We start from the raw sequence: 18,275 nt of genomic DNA, 5'->3' as shown, positions 1-18,275 counted from the left end.
GGAAGCCTCCCAGACTCTCAGTAACCCCGCTACTAGCGATGCTTCTTCCCAGCCTACCCCGGCTTCCCGAGAACCCCGTTTKCCTCCRCTGAAGCGCAACACTGGGGATGCTGGAATCTGCCGTGTGTTTCTCTCCCAGTGCTCCTTCATTTTTGAGCTMCWGCCCTCTTCGTTTCTGTTGGACGATTCTAAGATAGCGTATCTTATAATGCTGATGTCCAGGAGGGCACTCGCTTGGGCTACGGCGATGTGTGAGCAATAATCTACCGTTTMCCTTAGGCTGGAGYATTTTGTGGCAGAAGTAAGGAAGGTGTTCGACTCTCCGTTGTCTGGGAYAGAGYCGGAAGCTACTTCWATTYCGTCAARACTCCCTTTCGCACTTTAGCCGCCGATAGTGCCTGAAAGCCGGGATCCCTGTTCGACATGTTCCATCATGGATTATCGGAGGAAATAAAYGARGAGCTCGCAGCCCGGGAACTGCCCTTGGACCTCGACTCTCTCATAGCCTTGACCATAAGGATCGATGGGTGACTACGGGAACGCAGTAGGGAGAGGATTGTCATGGCTCCAGAGGCACAACCTCCTGATTTACTGGGCTATGGGTTCTATCATGGGTTGGAGCCCGTTCTGCCATGTGCATTGCCTCAAGGCGGCGCGGCCCGCCCCTGGACGTCTTCCTGCGGACTTGGATAAAGTCTCGGCTCTCTCTGCCATTCCTGTGGAGTATCAAGACCTCCGGGAGGTTTTCAACAAGGCCCGCACCACATCTCTTCCTCCACATTGACCCTATGACTGTGCCATTGACCTCCTCCCTGGCACTACACCGCCTCGGGGGCGGCTTTATTCCTTGTCAGGTCCGGAGATCAAGACCATGTAAGGGTACATTGAGGACTCTCTGGGGGCAGGGTTCATTCGTCCTTCCTCCCCTGCTGGCGCAGGGTTCCTCTTTGTGGGGAAGGACAAAACCCTGCGCCCGTGTATCGTCTACTGGGGCCTTAAAGACATCACGGTAAAGAACCGCAACCCGCTACCACTCCTCTCCTCGGCTTTCAAGCCTCTCCAGGGGGTGACTGTATTCTCAAAGTTGGGCCTTCGGAATGCCTAGCATCTGATTCGGATAAGGGAAGGAGACGAATGGAAGACAGCCTTTAACACAGCTAGCGGGCACTACAAGTATCTGGTTATGCCATTCGGACTGACCAATGCTCCCGCAGTGTTCCAAGCTCTGGTCAATGATGTGCTCCGTGACATGTTGAACCAGTTCGTGTTTGTCTACCTTGACAAAATCCGTGTCTTTTTCCGTTCAGTTCAGGAGCATGTTCTCCACATCAGACAAGTCCTGCAGCGCCTCCTTGAGAACCAGTTGTTTGTCAAGGCGGAGAAGTAAGAATTTCATCGTTCCACTATCTCCTTTCTGGGATACGTCATTGCTGCCGGAAACATTCAGATGGATCCAGACAAGGTGAGAGCGGTGGTGGAGTGGCCCCAACACCTCATCCAGAGCGCAGCTGCAATGTTTCCTGGGATTTTCTCATTTCTACCGCTGCTTCATCCAGGCGTACAGCACCCTGGCTTCCCCCCTCTCTGCACTCACCTCACCCAAGGTTCCGTTCACATGATCCCCAGCTSCTGAACGGGCGTTTTCGGATCTCAAGCATCGGTTCACTACAGCCCCCATCTTAATCCATCCGGACCCGTCCCATCTGTTCGTGGTGGAGGTCAACGCCTCGGACGTTGGAGTGGGGGCAGTCCTGTCCCAGCGTTCTGCCCAGGACCAAAAGCTGTATCCCTGCGTTTTCCTTAACCATCGTCTTAATCCCGTGGAGAGGAACTATGATATTGGAGGAATGMAGTCACTGGCTAGAAAAGGCGGAATATCCATTCCTAGTGTGGACCGACCATAATAATCTGGATTATCTCTGCATTGCCAAGTGCCTCAACTCAAGGCAGGCTTGTTGGGCTCTGTTCCCTCGTTTTAACTTCACCATCTCCTACCGCCCTGGGTCCAAGAATGTGAAGACTGATGRCCTCTCTCGCTTGCATAGCTCCGCTGCTACTCCGTCTGACCCAGAGACCATCCTCCCTACCTCCTGTTTAGGCTTGAGGGGCCCGGTTAACCGGTTGTTTGTCCCAGATTCTGTCRGGTCCCTGGTCCTGGAATGGGCTCATTACTCTAATCTAACCTCCCGTCACGGSTCCCGCCATACCCTGGCCTTCCTCCGACAAAGGTTTTGGTGGCCCACTATGTTTTCTAACATTCATCGCCTCATGCATGGTGTGTGCTCAGAATAAGACTCTGCGGCAAGCTCCGGTCTGGCCTCCAACCACTCCCTGTTCCTCATCGCCCCTGGTCCCATATATCCCTGGACTTTGTCACTGGTCTCCCTCCATCTGATCGCAACKCCACCATCCTTACAATGGTGGATAGGCTTTCCAAAGTTGCCCACTTCATCCCCCTTCCCAAGTTACCCTCAGCCAAGGAGACGGCCTAACTCATGGTAAGTCTTCTGAATTCATGGACTTCCAGTCGACATAGTCTCCAATCATGGTCCTCAGTTCTCGTCCCGATTCTGGAACGCGTTCTGCAACATCACTGGATCGTCGGCCAGCCTGTCCTCMGGGTTTCATCCTCAATCTAACAGCCAGTTGGAGCATGACATTCATGACCTGAAGACGACACTTTGGTGCCTCTTCTCGGCCAACCCCACCACCTGGAGCCAGCAACTTGTGTGGGTGGAGTATGCRCGGAATCCCCGTCCCTGCTCGGCCACTGGTCTCTCGCCCTTCGAGTGCTCCATGGGTTATCAGCCCCCGCTCTTRCCTGAGCAAGASGAAGAGGTCAACATACCTTCGGCCCAGATGTACATCCGCGTACCTGGAAGAGAGCCCTGTCCGCTCTTCTTAAGACCACCTTCAGGTATCGTCAACAAGCGGACCACCACCGGACCCCGGTRCCCCGCTACCGTCTCGGGCAGATGGTATGGCTCCCCACTCGGGATCTGCCCTTCTGGGTGGAGTCCCGTAAACTTTCCCCCCACTTTATTGGCCCTTTCCCCATCTCTAAAGTCCTTAGCACCACAGCTGTTCATCTTCTGTTGCCCTGCACCCTCCGTATACGTTCCACTTTTCATGTGTCTAGGATTAAACCTCTGTCTCACAGCKTTTTGTCTCCTATTTCCAGGCCCACTCCTGTCTCCCGTCTTATCGACGGCCATCTGGCATACACAGTGAGGCGCCTCCTGAGTGTTTGACCTCAGGACAGGAGATTCCAGTACCTGGTTGACTGGGAGGGTTATGGCCCGGAGGAGAGGTGCTGAGACCTCTCTAGGAACACCGTGGATCCAGCCCTCATCGCTGAGTTCCGACCGCCAACACTCCGGTCAACCAGGAACAGTTGAAGTCGGAAGTTTACATACACTTACGTTGGAGTCATGAAAACTTGTTTTTCAACAACTCCACAAATGTATTGTTAACAAACTGAAGTTTTGGCAAGTCGGTAAGGACATCTACTTTGTGCATGACACAAGTAATTTTTCCAACAATTGTTTACAGACAGATTATTTCACTTAATTCACTGTATCACAATTCCAGTGGGTCAGAGGTTTACATACACTAAATTGCCTGTGCCTTTAAACAGCTTGGAAAATTCCAGAAAATTATGTAATGGCTTTAGAAGCTTCTGATAGGCTAATTGACATCATTTGAGTCAATTGAAGGTGTACCTTTGGATGTATTTCAAGGCCTACATTCAAACTCAGTTCCTCTTTGCTTGACATAATGGGAAAATCAAAAGAAAACAGCCAAGACCAAAAAWAAATTGTCGACCTCCACTGGTCTGGTTTATCCTTGAGAGCAATTTCCAAATGTCTGAAGGTACCACGTTCATCTGTACACACAATAGTACGGAAGTTTAATTATCTATAGGACCTCAATCCTATAGATAATTTGTGGGCAGACCGGGAAAAGCATGTGCAAGCAAGGACTTGACTCGGTTACACTAGCTCTGTCAGGAGGAATGGGCCAAAATTCACCCAACTTATTGTGGGAAACTTGTGGAAGGCTACCCAACACGTTTGACCCAAGTTAAACAATTTAAAGGCAATGCTACCAAATACTAATTGAGTGTAAGTAAACTTCTGACCCACTGGGAATGTGATGATAGAAATAAAAGCTGAAATAAATAATTATCTCTACTATTATTCTGACATTTTACGTTCTTAAAATAAAGTGGTGATCCTAACTGACCTAAGACAGAGATGTTTTACTAGGATTAAAAGGAATTGTGAAAAACTTAGTTTAAATGTATTTGGCTCAGGTGTATGTAAACTTCTGGGGGGGGGCACTGTTGCCATTTCGTCTTGTTTTGTCAGGTCTTATCAGCAGTTTTCCCATTTCTTCTGTTCTGAAGTTTAAATAGGGCTATCCTTCAAACTCATTAAGAAGGGAAGAAATTCCACAAKTTAACTTTGACAAGGCACAACTGTTAACTGAAATGCATTCCAMGTGGCTACCTCATGAAGCTGGTTGAGAGAATGCCAAGAGCGTGCAAAGCTGTCATCCAGGCAAAGGGTGGCTACTTTGAATAATCTGAAATCTAAAATATATTTWGATTTGTTTAACACTTTTTAGCTTTCTACATGATTCCATATGTGCTATTTCATAGTTTTGATGTCCACTATTATTCTACAATGTAGAAAATAGTACAAATAAAGAAAAACCCTTGAATGAGTAGGTGTGTCCAAACTTCTGCCTTTCAATCTCTCTGTCCCAGCTTTGATGCACCTGTACTGACCTCACCTTCTGGATGGAAGCGGGGTGAACATGTAGTAGCTCAGGTGGCTATTGTCCTTGATGATCACCTTGATGATCACCCATAGYCCTTTCTTTTCTGAAAAATCCCATTGCAAGCAAGCTTATAGCCTTCTGCTCAAAGAGAGAGCAAAGAGGGGCGGGCTATCAGCTGATAACGAATGTAGATTATGTAAATCAGATTGTTTCAACAGGATAGCTAACTAACTAGTCTTTACCTGTGATTGGAGTTTATCCTGCTGCTGACATCTGCGTCTTAGGCCTACTAACAAATTGAAGCCTTCCATGTTCCTGACCGTGAGATGACCCGTGCAACTCAAAAGGGATCCGCTTCCACACTACTGTTTGGCGCCGGTAGCTTCTCCAGGACGAGTGCAGTGCGTGTGCTCYTCTATGGGCAGGGGAGGGGGACTGATACCTAAGAATGTGACACAATGATAAATCATCCATCAAACCATATAGACTGACACACTGGGGGKATCAGTTCTCCTGAGCGTTRCAGTGATTTCTCACTGATTTCACACTGATTTTGGGCTGTCTGTAAGATCAGTAGTTAGTAGAGACAAAGTGTAGATCGGTAGTCAGTAGAGACCAAGTGACATAGACTTCAGCCAGAACAGTGGTTGTCATATGTGGTCACAAGKATATCTATAGGGCAGAATGGTTAGGGTGCASTGATGACAATAAGATGGGGATTCTGTTCTTAAAGACACCGTTTTGACACACCAGACTAAAAACCTAGACATGTCTTACTGTTTTACAGAAAAAAAACGTTTAATTGATTTGTGTTGCAGGTCATTTTCTACATATTCATCAAAATACTAATGTTGCTGCTCTCTAAGTTAAAAGCAGACCAAGTGAGATTCACAGACTACAGATACAGGTACTGTTGCTCAAAAGGGTGACTGATCTGTTACATGAGTAAAAACCTCAGTACTGTCTGAATGCCATAACGCCTTTCCTTTCCTCTAAGCTTGGCCAGGGCTACACTAGTCCTGATCCCTTTACTGGGAATCCACGAGGTGGTTTTCACTCTCCTGATTGACGAGTGTGTGGAGGGAAACACCCGCTATGCCAGGAACGTCATCAACCTCACCCTCAGCTCCTTCCAGGTGAGAGCTGAGAACAATGGCCGCATGTCACAACAAGAACATAACAATGTTTTATTATGTTTCCATTGATTTGTGTTCCTGTTGAGGATAGAAAAGAAAGCACCCAGATCCCATTGAGAACAATATTTTAGTGTGAGAAATTAGTCCTGATAAAAATGCAATGGAAAATMAGCCAGTAGAGTAATGCCAATCATTGTCATACCTCTCTCTCAGGGACTCTTGGTTTCTGTGCTGTACTGCTTCGCCAATGGAGAGGTAGCTATCCACAAACTATCAGTTAAATGTACTGTAGTCTTAAGTGTTAGGCTAACAAATCATAATGGGAAATAATAAATAAATATAACACCAACATAAATCTGTTATCTCCAGTTCCAGGCTGAGCTGAAGAAGCACTGGCAGCTCTTCCGGTTCACTAACCACTTCCAGGTCACGCCCTGTATTGACTACCGGGACGCGCCCCTCAAACACCTGTGGAAGTGCTCCAGAGGCCGACGCTCCCATCAGAGCAAATCATATGAGGAGGAGGGTGGGCCTGCCACACACTCACACCTGCTGCAGGTGGCCTGGCAGGGGGACGGAGGAGGGGGAGAAGGAGGGGCAGTGGCAGGGTGGAGAGGAAGGGGGAGAGAAATGGGAGGATTGGAGTTCCACACCAGGAAGAGTCTGTCAGGTAGTGACGGAGAGATGACGCTGGGAGAAACCATGGAGGAGATACTGGAGGAGAGCGAGTTCTGACCTCCATCTTGTGGACCCTCCTTTTCTCTCCAGACTGKTATGAACTGTTACGGGGCCTCGTCTCCTTATAGATGGAGTCATTCCTATATGATTCAAGTCCTTTGACAGACAACGGTCACTTCTTGCGTATAATAATGATGTTGTATCTTTGTACAGATTCTTTGTACATATTCTTTGTATGGTACCTTGTGTATCATTGTGTATGTGAGCAATGTTCCATGATTTTAATACTAAATCATAAAACACACACAGTACCAGTCAAAAGTTTGGACACAGCTACTCATTCAAGGGTGTTTCTTTATTTTTACTATTTTCTACACTGTATAATAAAAATGAAGARATCAAAACTATGAAATAACACATATGAAATCATGTAGTAACCCCAAAAAGTGTTAAACAAATCAAAATATATTTTAGATGTTCGATTCTTCAAAGTAGCCACCCTTTGCCTTGATGACAGCTTTGCACACTCTTGGCATTCTCTTAACCAGCTTCACCTGGAATGCTTTTCCAACAGTCTTGAAGGAGTTCGCACATAGGTAACCGACTGCCTTGATTCGGTCTTATGTAGCAACATTTGAAATTGTGTTTTTTACATATGATWAAAGCAGAGACACAGAGATACAAAATTGTATATCATACACTGCATTTGAGGAACAATGGGAAAGTAATTCTGCTTTGAAAGTTGACAAAGTTATAACCTCACTTTTGAGAAAATGGCGTTTGAATGTTTTTGTACCTACTGGAGAGCTCRTCTTTGTCTACCCCCATTCAGCATCGTTCACWCCCTCTTAAGCTTTAGCCCCCACCCAAACTCTGACCATTTTACTTGCCCTAGCAGAGCTGGTTAGGATGTTTTCATGTTATCCAGAGCGTTGGTGACTGTAACTGTGCTGCTGGCAACAATTTCATTACATTTATTTACCGACGTTTCCTGACACTGGCCATATTGAACAGCGTTCTTAAATTCATCAGTTATTCTGCGCTCTGGCACACTCAGACGAGTGTGCTCTGGAATCGGAGTAGATGGCCAGACTGAATTTACGAACGCACCCAAAATGGTTACTTGTATAGTGTAGTCTTTTGTTAAGACATGTAGRTAGCTAGCTACATGTCTTAACAAAAGACTCCACTCAATGTTTAGCTAGCTAGCTAATCCCAAGTCATGACGTTACCACCCTGCATGAATCTGCTGGTAGCTAACCAACCAGGTTCAATGTTAGCTAGCTAACATTAGGCTATAACTAGCCAAGKAAATGGCTCTGAGATACGAATAATAAGATCATACACGTAACTTTGGCTAGCGAGCCAGCCAGCTAACGTTAGCTAGATAACAGTACACTTTAACTTGTAATGAAACCACTTTCTTTCAAAATTAGAAACATGTAATATCTGAAAATGTAGCTAGCTAGACTATCTTACCCGTATACATCATGGATGGACGTGACTCCTGTCACGGATACCATGGGTGCCCTTACTTTGAATATGTAATCTTGAGACAGAAGTTTTTTCTCCATGTCCTTAGCTATTATACTTAAATTCCAATGATTTCAAAACTCGATAGACAGAAGCGTGCTATATGTCAAACCAATCCAAGCTCATCTCTCGGCTTGTCCAGCCCACTCATTATGTCAGCCAATCATTGCTAGCGGGAAGGTTGCTGCTTTTGTCTGTGGCTAAACCAACCAGGCTCGTCATTTAACATTTTTATGTGTATTTACAGATGGCATACAAGTTTGTTATTAAGGCACATGAAAGTTCACTGTTCGAGGAGGCATTTCTGCCTTGATAAAAAAATACAAGTTTACGTTCAAACGGCTCTCCTGTGAAGTAGTGACCCTATTTTCCTGAAACGAGTCACATATGCTGAGCACTTGTTGGCTGCTTTTACTTCACACTGCGGTCCAACTCATCCCAAACCATCTCCACTGGGTTGAGGTCAGGGGATTGTGGAGGCCAGGTCATCTGATGCAGCACTCCATCACTCTCCTTCTTGGTCAAATAACCCTTACACAGCCTGGAGGTGTGTTGGGTTATTGTCCTGTTGAAAAGCAAATGATAGTCCCACTAAGCGCAAACCAGATGGGATGGTATATTGCTGCAGAATACTGTGGTAGCCATGCTGCTTAAGTGTGTCTTGAATTCTAAATAAATCAGTGACAGTGTCACCAGCAAAGTACACCCTCACCATCACACCACCTCCTCCATGCTTCACGGTGGGAACCACACATTCGGAAATCATCCATTCACCTACTCTGCGTCTCACAAAGACACAGCGGTTGGAACCAAAAATCTCAAATTTGGACTCATCAGACCAAAGGACAAATTTCCACCATTCTAATGTCCATTGCTCATGTTTCTTGGCCCAAGCAAGTCTCTTCTTATTATTGCGTGCCCTTTTAATAGTGGTTTCTTTGCAGCAATTCGACCACGAAGGCCTGATTCATGCAGTCCTCTCTGAACAGTTGATGTTGAGATGTGTCTGTTATTTGAACTCTGTGAAGCATTTATTTGGGGTGCAATGTCTAAGGCTGGTAACTCTAATGAACTTATCCTCTGCAGCAGAGGTAACTCTTGGTCTTCCTTTCTGTGGCGTCCTCATGAGAGCCAGTTTCATCATTGCGCTTGATGGGTTTGCGACTGCACTTGAAGAAACTTTCAATGTTCTTGAAATGTTCCGGATTGACTGACCTTCGTGTCTTAAAGTAATGATGGACTGTCATTTCTCTTTGCTTATTTGAGCAGTTCTTTCCATAATATGGACTTGGTCTTTAACCAAATAGGGTATCGTCTGTATATCACCTACTCTGTCAGCACACACAACTGATTGGCTCAAACGCATTAAAAAGGAAAGAAATTCCAGAAATTAAGTTTTAACAATGCACACCTGTTATTAATATAAATGTATTCACTATTATTCTACAATGTTGAAAATAGTACAAAAAATATGTAAAAAACGTTGAATGAGTTGGTGTGTCCAAACGTTTGACTGGTGCTGTATTTATGTAAATTTTATCAGAAAAACTATCAAATGATTCAAATGAAACTTTATCACATAAAGGTACTAGCGGCAGATATATAAACATAATTTAATACACTCAAAACAGTAAAGCATTGACAGGTAAGTGTTGGTATTGAACATACTAATATTGGTCTTTGACAAAGTACAGTGTGAAGGATATATATTACAGTAATGTGCATGATGTGGGTATTATCATGTATTTGTCATATCTAAAATGTATCCTTAAAGGAAAATATATACATTAAAAGGAATTTTGTATTACATTTTGTGTTTGAAACAAATCTCTGCTACTGATTACTAAATAATAKAAATGTATATACGGTAAACAAAAGAGACCCCATAAACGTGCCGTTCCAACGGCACACTTGAACAAGTGCTTTTACAAACTTAACAGCAAAAATTGCAAGCTTCAGGTCTCTRTTGATGTGAATATTTTGTCCCAGTGAGACTAACGTGGAAATATAAAGTTGAAGTGAAAAACACGTTAAAAAGATGGCGTAGTCAGCAGCTAATGTTTCATCTCATTCAGTCTCTCCTGTACCTTCTGTGGCTGGTCAAACTGCACCAGTCTGAGGATGTTCTTGTTCTCCATCACTCCCTGGATAAACTCCTCCTCTGTTAGCTTATCTGAAAGGACAGAACACWTAACAGATACAATAATAGATATATTRACAATGCTCATTGCACATAAGCTCAAAATGCATTCATCAAAATACAATATACATGATTTTCTTGAACTATTCTTTGAGTGGTTCTTAAACATGAAAACAAGGCTTACCATTTTCTTTCTTGCCGAAGAAGTCCCAGATTTTATCAGCCCTCTTCTCTGGTGTGTTCTCATCATCAGGAAGATTCTTCTGGTCCTCTCTGGAGATCATGTTGAATATCGACTATAAACAGAAAGTTTCTTTCATCATTATAGAGATTTGAGCAGCACGCAAAACATGATGTMACCWCATCTCATCTCTTACACCTARTTCATCACYTCTATMTCYCAATGACTCTACAACTGACCTCGACSATCTCCTGGATCTCCTTCTTGGTTATGCTTCCGTTGTGGTCGATGTCGTACAGGTTGAAWGCCCACTCCAGTTTCTGTATGGTCCTCCCAGAGGAGGTCAAGTGCAGGGCCATGATGTACTCCTTAAAGTCCAGCATCCCATCACTGCAGGGTTCAATATCATTCAATTACTCTGTTTCTATATCCCACAAGTGCTAATTATGCAGAGCAGTGCAAATTAGCAGACACGTTGTAATGATCATATCATCCATCACCTGTTGGAATCGAAGCTCCTGAAGACGTGGCGTGCATAAGCCTTGGGGTCTGCGTCGGGGAAGAATTTGATGTAGATGGCCTCAAACTGCTGCTTGCTGATTCGCCCACTGGGACACTCTCTCAGGAAGGTCTGGTACCTATAGAGGATGAAATGAAGATGGATCAAASAGTAGCTACGTCTCAAATGACACCRTTCTCTRTATAAAGTGTCTTTATTTTGACCAGAATTGTAAGTTCTAGGTACCCGGTACATAGCTGCTCCTCGCTMTACTTGGTGTTCAYTTTCAGCTCCTCTAGGAGATCCTTGGACAGGGAGACACTTTTGCTGTTGCCCATCTCTCCTGTGTTTCGGGATCGTTGTCCTCTATTTTTCTCTCTGTTTCTTCCCTCTCTGTCCGTTGCTCTATTTTGCTCGATTCCTCCTTTGTTCTTTATCAGTTTCTTTGTCTTCCACAGTCTCTTTGTTTTCTCTGATCTCTCATGTGAGGGGACCCACTCATTCCTAGTCTGGTGCACCTCTGCTCTGACCAGAAACAAACACTGGCCCTCTTGTTCTCTGCTATTTAAATGAAGACAGATTGGTATTGGTCCAGACTGGGTGTAGGGGAGATTATAGTACACACAGCTGGTGATTTTCAGTGCACTCAACTGACACCTACATTGAAATGGATAGGGATTAAACAGCAGGGAACCTCATGGTCTAATACTGTTTGATTAGATTGGTGTCTGTGTATTACCTGTTTTACACTGATACTCAGTGATAGGCAAAAAACACATATGAACATGAGTCATCACTATCACAAGCTGTGATTATTCATAAGTATGCAATGTAATTTGTCAATTACTGAGGTTAAAAAAAAGTTTTTATATGTATAAATATATGTATATATTGAACAAAAATATAAATGCAACATGCAACAATTTCAAAGATTTTAATGAGTTCAAATCAAATTTTATTTGTCACATACACATTTTTAGCAGATGTTAATGTGAGTGTAGCGAAATGCTTGTGCTTCTAGTTCCGACCATGCAGTAGTTTCTAACAAGTAATCTAACCAAACAATTTCACAACACCTACCTTATACACACAAGTGTAAAGGAATGAATAATAATGTACATAAAAAAATATGGATGAGCGATGGCCAAACGGCATAGGCAAGATGCAGTAGATGGTATAGAGTACAGTATATACATATGAGATGAGTAATGTAGGGTATGTAAACTTTATATAAAGTGGCATTGTTTAAAGTGGCTAGTGATACGCTTATTACATAAATTTTTCATTATTAAAGTGGCTAGAGATGAGTCAGTATGTTGGCAGCAGCCACTCAATGTTAGTGATGGCTGTTTAACAGTCTGATGGCCTTGAGATAAGAGCTGTAGAGCTGTTTTTCAGTCTCTCGGTCTGCTCAAATGCACCTGTACTGACCACGCCTTCTGAATGATAGCGGGGTGAACAGGCAGTGGCTCGGGTGATTGTTGTCCTTGATGATCTTTTTGGACTTCCTGTGACATCGGGTGGTGTAGGTGTCCCTGAGGGCAGGTAGTTTGCCCCCGGTGATGCGTTGTGCAGACCTCACTCACCTCTGGAGAGCCTTACGGTTGTGGGCGGAGCAGTTGCCGTACCAGGCGGTGATACAGCCGGACACGATGCTCTCGATTGTGCATCTGTAAAAGTTTGTGAGTGCTTTTGGTGACAAGCCAAATTTCTTCAGCTCCTGAGGTTGAAGAGGCGCTGCTGCGCCTTCTTCACACGCTGTCTGTGTGGTGGACCAATTCAGTTTGTCCGTGATGTGTACGCCGAGGAACTTAAAACTTTCTACCCTCTCCAAGCATGTTGGGAGAGGCATGGCGATCAAAATCACTTGGAACTGAAATGAACCAGATCCCTGCTGCAAAGTCAACTGTAAAGCTTTCTTTGGTTTCCCTAATCTATCTCTTCCAACAGGGACCCTTGTGGATTACCCATAGAGATTTTTGCAATCAAAGAAAGAAAGATATTATTGGATATGGCCCTATCTTTCAGACTACTAGTTTAATAGCATATACATAAAGACCATTGTTCTTTGTACTGTGGTCATGCTTGTCAACTATATATATATATATATATAGATTCAATGTAGAATTTTTTATAGTACATGATAATGACTAAAAACATATATACCAGACACAAGGTCATCAGAATTACTGTAACATACATGACTTCAGATATTAGACAAGACTGCCATCTGCTGGAACACGGAAGAAATACAGTTATTAAACTAGGAAACTCAGGCTAACACACGTTCAATACATGTTGATGCATAAATAATATGTCATTTAAGTTTGTGATGAAATGTGAATTGAAACTGTAAATAGTTACAAAAAATAACAAATCGATTGCTACTGTAAATAGTAAAAATAATAATTGAATGAAGACATAATAAAATATTTAATGAGGAAAAGTATAGAGAAATATTTAACATGCGAAACAACAACTGTGGTGTGTGTGTGTGTGTGTGTGTATGTGTATGTGTATGTGTATGTTATGTGTTGTGTGTGGTGTGCGCCCGTGTGTTTGTGTGTTGTGTGTGTTGTCTGTGTGTGTGTGTGTGTGTGTGTGTGTGTTGGTGGTGTGTGTGTTGTGTGTGTGTGTGTGTGTGTTGTGTGTGTGGTGTGTGTGTGTGTGTGTGTGTGTGTGTGTGTGTGTGTGTGTGTGTGTTTTGGTTGTGCGTGCGTGCGTGCGTGCGTGCGTGTGTGAGCTGAAGTCATCTGCTGAAGAGCTGGTCAGGTTCACACCATCAAATCATCTTCGTATATGCAGCAGAAAAGTCGACGGAAGAATCTCACGACTCTGCTTTTCTTTGGTTTAATGACCACAACATCTTCTGGAAATGAGAAGGAGAAGATCAATCACGATAGCTTAAATTACTTACAAATGAGTTAGTTACAAAACTGTCATGTTAAAATTAAACATTAGCTAATACCTTATATTACAGAGGGAAATGATAACCTGTCAAAGTGATCTGTGTTAATGTAACTCACCTGACTGGATGTCAACTGGGTCATCCGTAACCTTAAGGATGACTGGATTAGTGGCTAGGGGTTTTGTGATGTTGTCCACCTTAACTGTGGCATCAACCAGGGTTGTTGTTGTATTGTCCAGCACTTTGTCATGGATAGTGGTCAAGGGCTTTTTGATGTCTGGCAGTGACAGGGGTCGAAGCAACTCCAACACCTTGACAGGGTTAGGGACAAATTCGTCGGCGATTGCCAGGTTCATGTCCACAGACTGAAAGCAAAAATATTAAATATTTAAGATGTTTATTATTTAACATAACAATTGCAACATTGCAGATGTACTTTTTTAATTGTTCATTAACAATATTGACAACAATAAATGTTTGGATCAGACATAACTGAATGAGAGGACTTTAATAAGATAAACACTTGAAATCATCGCTTACTCCATTGCTTCCTGAATCTTCAGCCTCGTCGACGTCTGCTGCTGAGAGGAACATCTTGGGGTACAATTTCTTTGCAAACAAGTTGGCCACCACTAAACATCTCTCATCACATGTGAAGGCTTCAATCCCCAGGCACTGGGATGATGGGTACCTCTTCATGTACTCCCAGTAGAAGGTGTAAGCCCAGTACTGCTTACTGTCAGAGTCGGTACACTTCTCCAGCTCCTCATTAACGATGTTGCGGAATCTGGAAGTGATGTTCTGAAACAGCGTGCAGATACGATCGGCGATAGTGAGGAACTCTGACTCAAGGTCCTCTGATGCAGGAGGGAGCCTCTCCAAGAATAGCAGGACCGTGTGTTTAGGGATGATTTTCGTGCCAAAGCCCTGCATGGCATTAGCGGCGAAGCTTGGTGATGCGGTGCAGGTTGTCAGGGCAAATCCTGAGGGTGGAATGCAGGGTGCCGGTGCAAAGCCTGGTGGTGGAGTGCAGGGTGCCGGGGCAAAACCTAGTGGTGGGGTGCAGGGTGCCGAGGCAAAGCCTGTTGGTGGCGGACAAAATTAAGATCAGTCTTACATAAAAACTTGAAGTGGCACTCTAGTGTCCTTTTCACCTCAGTTAACACCTGATGTGCTTAACAAAAGTCACCTCTCAACAGGTGGTCTAGGTATGTCATGACATAGCACAAGTGTGGGGGTGGGCCGTTTCTCTTTTGTTCTATATTGCTTCTCTGTTGTTCCTCAAGCAAGGGGGAGGCCAATGACATCACAGATCACCATTAGACCAACACCTTGAATGGCCTGCTCCTTGAAGTTGGCAGTTGTCTCTAAGAAACTGTATTTCGCTCAAAACTTATAATTTTCCCCTTGAGAGCAGTAGTCACCAACCTTTTCTGAGTCAAGATCACTGTCTGAGTCAAGATCACAAGATCACTGTCTGAGTCAAGATCACTTTCTGAGTCAAGATCACTTTCTGAGTCAAGATCACTTCCTAGTCAAAGATCACTGTCTGAGTCAAGATACTGTCTGAGTCAAGATCACTGTCTGAGTCAAGATCACAAGCATCACTGTCTGAGTCAAGATCACTTTCTGAGTCAAGATCACTTTCTGAGTCAAGATCACCCCTTTCTGGAGTCAAGATCACTTTCTGAGTCAAGATCACTTTCTGAGTCAAGACACAAGATCACTTCTGATGTCAAGATCAAGATCACTTTCTGAGTCAAGATCACTTTCTGAGTCAAGATCAAGATCACTTTTCTGAGTCAAGATCACTTTCTGAGTCAAGATCAACTTTCTGAGTCAAGATCACTTTCTGAGTCAAGATCACTTTCTGAGTCAAGATCACTTTCTGAGTCAAGATCACTTCTGAGTCAAGATCACTGTCTGAGTCAAGATCACTGTCTAAGTCAAGATCACTGTCTGAGTCAAGATCACAAGATCACTGTCGAGTCAAGATCACTTTCTGAGTCAAGATCACTTTCTGAGTCAAGATCAACTTTCTGGGCAAGATCACTTTCTGAGTCAAGATCACTTTCTGAGTCAAGATCACAAGATCACTTTCTGAGTCAAGATCACAAGATCATTTCTGAGTCAAGATCACTTTCTGAGTCAAGATCACTTTCTGAGTCAAGATCACTTTCTGAGTCAAGATCACTTCTGAGATGATCACTTTCTGAGTCAAGATCACAAGATCACTGTCTGAGTCAAGATCACTTCTGAGTCAAGATCACTTTCTGAGTCAAGATCACTTTCTGGGCAAGATCACTTTCTGAGTCAGATCACTTTCTGAGTCAAGAACAAGATCACTTCTGAGTCAAGATCACAAGATCACTTTCTGAGTCAAATAATCACTTTCTGAGTCAAGATCACTTTCTGAGTCAAGATCTTTCTGAGTCAAGATCACTTTCTGAGTCAAGATCACTTTCTGAGTCAAATCACTTTCTGAGTCAAGATCACTTCTGAGTCAAGATCACTTTCTGAGTCAAGATCCACTGCTGAGTCAAGATCACTGTCTGAGTCAAGATCACTGTCTGAGTCAAGATCACTTTCTGAGTCAAGATCACAAGATCACTGTCCTGAGTCAAGATCACTTTCTGAGTCAAGATCACTTTCTGAGTCAAGATCACTTTCTGGTCAAGATCACTTTCTGAGTCAAGATCACTTCTGGTGTCAAGATCACAAGATCACTTTCTGAGTCAAGATCACAAGATCACTTTCTGAGTCAAGATCACTTTCTGAGTCAGATCAACTTTCTGAGTCAGATACTTTCTGAGTCAAGATCACTTTCTGAGTCAAGATCACTTTCTGAGTCAGATCACTTTCTGAGTCAAGATCACTTTCTGAGTCAAGATCACTGTCTGAGTCAAGATCACTGTCTGAGTCAAGATCACTGTCTGAGTCAAGATCACTGTCTGAGTCAAGATCACAAATCACTGTCTGAGTCAAGATCACTTTCTGAGTCAAGATCACTTTCCTGAGTCAAGATCACTTTCTGGGTCAAGATCACTTTTCTGAGTCAAAGATCACTTTCTGAGTCAAGATCACTTTCTGATGTTCCAAGATCACTTTCTGAGTCAAGATTCACTTTTCTGAGTCCAAGATCACTTTCTGAGTCAAGATCACTTTCTGAGTCAAGATCACTTTCTGAGTCAAGATCACTTTCTGAGTCAAGATCACTTTCTGAGTCAAAATCACTTTCTGAGTCAAGATGCAAGTCCAGATGTAGCGCTCAGATTGTTTTTAAACATGACTTTAAAAAAAGTTAACCTATGCAACATTAACTATTTCAAAACTGTTCTGTAGCAATGAGGTTTGTTCAGTAGGCTATAGGCCCAATACATTATCACTGCATATTGGCTACGCTTGGATTGGCCTGCCAATGTTGATCTTTTCAGACCGTGTGTTTAAATAATATTTTTTTTTGTTGATATATGATAACACTGGTAATTAGATAATTTGTTGTATTATTTGGGAGGCACAGCTGAGTGAGCATAATAATTCACTTGAATTGTTTTGCAGGACTGATGGCCTGCATCTGATGGTCAGTCTGAGGGGAGGGAGGGAGAAGCAGTGAGGCTGCCTCTCACCCGACTCACCGTCCCCTCTGCACTCCAGCTGAGGGTGAAACTCAAGGCCCACTGCATTATTTCCACCTCATGCACCAATTCATGTTGTTACTCCCATGACCAGTGAGATATCCCTCAATATAAAAACAGAAGACACGCCGCTAATAATAACACAAGCTTATCGGAACACTTTGCCATACTCATTCATTGCAGCTTGCAGTGCTGGTTGTAGCGTGAGTGGAAATATGGACAACTCGCATTTTATGGATTTAAGTGTTGAACAAAGTGTTGACAATGCTGAATAACAACTTAAACATGAACTTACTCATTAAAATAACAGCGCCTTGCTGTATTCGTTGAGTCTCTCTCTTGTCATGGTTTTAAAGGTTTTGAAGTGTCACAATATGAAATTTGCTGTGCGTTCAAGACTTAATTTTACAGTCTATGGCTCAAGGAAAATGTGCAGGCTATCTGATTGGCCAGCGGTAGGCCTATACAGTAGGTGCAATTGATTTGCTCTCTGCGCCTGCCGGGTAGGCGGAGTTCTACCCTCAGACACAAGAAATGGTTCAAAATGGGAACACTATGCCTTCCCGGTGCTAGGGCTGCTGAATCAAGTGCACCTACAACCAACCGCGTGAAAGTAATACAAAAAATAGGAACTTGAAGGCTTTATTGTTGGCTTTTTTACATAAATGTTTGATGATTGACTAGAAATGCCTTGGAGATCGACCAGTCAATAGCGATTGGCCGGTTGGTGACCACTGCTTTAGTGTGTGTACTTTACTGGATTTATACTTGGGATATCGC

General features: G+C 43.5%; 2 protein-coding genes across 2 annotated transcripts in view; one reads left to right on the top strand and one right to left on the bottom strand.

Moving 5' to 3' along the window:
- Positions 1 to 9,435, top strand: part of LOC112071280 (glucagon-like peptide 2 receptor) — a 29,656-nt gene extending 20,221 nt beyond the window's left edge. Inside the window, exons 10-13 of the mRNA XM_070439333.1 lie at positions 5,604 to 5,692; positions 5,783 to 5,921; positions 6,135 to 6,176; positions 6,291 to 9,435. Of these exons, the coding sequence (XP_070295434.1) occupies positions 5,604 to 5,692; positions 5,783 to 5,921; positions 6,135 to 6,176; positions 6,291 to 6,656 (636 nt within the window). The 3' untranslated portion in view covers positions 6,657 to 9,435. The remainder of the gene's footprint in view (positions 1 to 5,603; positions 5,693 to 5,782; positions 5,922 to 6,134; positions 6,177 to 6,290) is intronic.
- A 296-nt stretch (positions 9,436 to 9,731) lies between these two features.
- LOC112071284 (recoverin-like) lies at positions 9,732 to 11,454 on the bottom strand. The gene is made up of 5 exons (XM_024138753.2): positions 11,199 to 11,454; positions 10,954 to 11,091; positions 10,693 to 10,843; positions 10,457 to 10,568; positions 9,732 to 10,305 (listed from the first exon to the last, which is right to left on the bottom strand). Exons 1-5 carry the CDS (start codon positions 11,288 to 11,290, stop codon positions 10,187 to 10,189), a joined length of 612 nt encoding a protein of 203 aa, XP_023994521.1. The 5' UTR covers positions 11,291 to 11,454; the 3' UTR covers positions 9,732 to 10,186.
- Between the last annotated feature and the right edge of the window lie 6,821 nt (positions 11,455 to 18,275).

Source organism: Salvelinus sp. IW2-2015, unplaced genomic scaffold (assembly GCF_002910315.2).
Source record: "Salvelinus sp. IW2-2015 unplaced genomic scaffold, ASM291031v2 Un_scaffold1568, whole genome shotgun sequence".
Taxonomy (NCBI): domain Eukaryota; kingdom Metazoa; phylum Chordata; class Actinopteri; order Salmoniformes; family Salmonidae; genus Salvelinus; species Salvelinus sp. IW2-2015.
Note: the sequence above shows the minus strand (reverse complement) of the source record. Positions and strands in the feature narration are given on the sequence as shown.